At 47.0% G+C, this 988-nt stretch overlaps 1 protein-coding gene across 1 annotated transcript in view; it reads left to right on the top strand.

Annotated features, from left to right (window-relative positions):
* Nucleotides 1–911, top strand: part of LOC119586882 (pupal cuticle protein 36-like) — a 1,342-nt gene extending 431 nt beyond the window's left edge. Inside the window, exon 2 of the mRNA XM_037935617.1 lies at nt 1–911. This exon is cut by the window's left edge and continues 194 nt beyond it. Coding sequence (XP_037791545.1) covers nt 1–817 — 817 coding nt within the window. The 3' untranslated portion in view covers nt 818–911.
* The last annotated feature ends 77 nt before the right edge of the window (nt 912–988 follow it).

Here is a 988-nt window from a genome sequence, read left to right as displayed (position 1 = left end):
CTCAGCTGGTGCAGCTGTAGGAGGTGTTTCTGGTGGATTTGGCCAAGGAGTGGGTACTGGCATCTCCGGTGTAGGTGCTGGAATTTTGGAGCCATGTGGAGAAGGACAAATTCGACATGTGGATGGGTCTTGCGTTACACCAGTCGTTAACAGGAAAGTGTTTGTCTTTGATGTTCCTGAGCAAAAAGGACCTATCGGTCCTCCACCAAGCGTTCCTCCTCCAAGAGTTGATCATAATATTCTGTTCGTGCGACTTCCCGAAGAAGGAGAAGGACCTGAACCAATCGTTATTCCACCACCCAGGCAAGAGAACATCGTCTATGTACTCAACAAACAGGACGAACAGACTCAGCGTGTCATCGAAGTACCTGCCCATCCTCCAACTGATCCTGAAATCTACTTCGTCAATTATGAAGAGGGTGAGAACCCAACTCTACCCATTGGTGTGGATCTCAATACTGCTCTTGGTTCAGCCGCTGAAGCAGGTGGACAAGTAATTGGAGTCGCTGGAGGTGATAGCAGTGAAGGCGCAGCATTTGGAGTGGGAGTAGTAGGAGGAAGCGGATTTGGAACAGTTAGTGGAGGATTTGGTGGAACTGGTGCAGGCAGTGGATTCGGTACTGTTAGCGGAGGATTGGGTGGAGTTGGAACAAGCAGTGGATTTGGAACTGTTAGCGGAGGATTCGGTGGAGTCGGAACAGGCAGTGGATTTGGAACTGTTAGCGGTGGATTAGGTGGAGCTGGCGCAGGCAGTGGATTTGGAGCAGTGAGCGGAGGTGTAGGAATCTCTCCTTCTGGTTTATATAGCACTCCCTAAATGAGCTGCATCGCCGCTTCTATTTAGCAACATGAACAAAAAAGACAGTATATAGATGTATTGTATTTATTAATATATGGCAAGTTTCCATACAGTTTCTTTTTTACTATTCCCTATATCCAGGAGAATCTAAGTTTGGGAAATCTGCTAAATGCATGTTAATAATAAAGA

The sequence above is a fragment of the Penaeus monodon genome, chromosome 22 (assembly GCF_015228065.2).
Source record: "Penaeus monodon isolate SGIC_2016 chromosome 22, NSTDA_Pmon_1, whole genome shotgun sequence".
NCBI lineage: Eukaryota > Metazoa > Arthropoda > Malacostraca > Decapoda > Penaeidae > Penaeus > Penaeus monodon.
The sequence above is the reverse complement of the archived record's forward strand: the minus strand, read 5'-3'. Positions and strand labels throughout refer to the sequence as shown.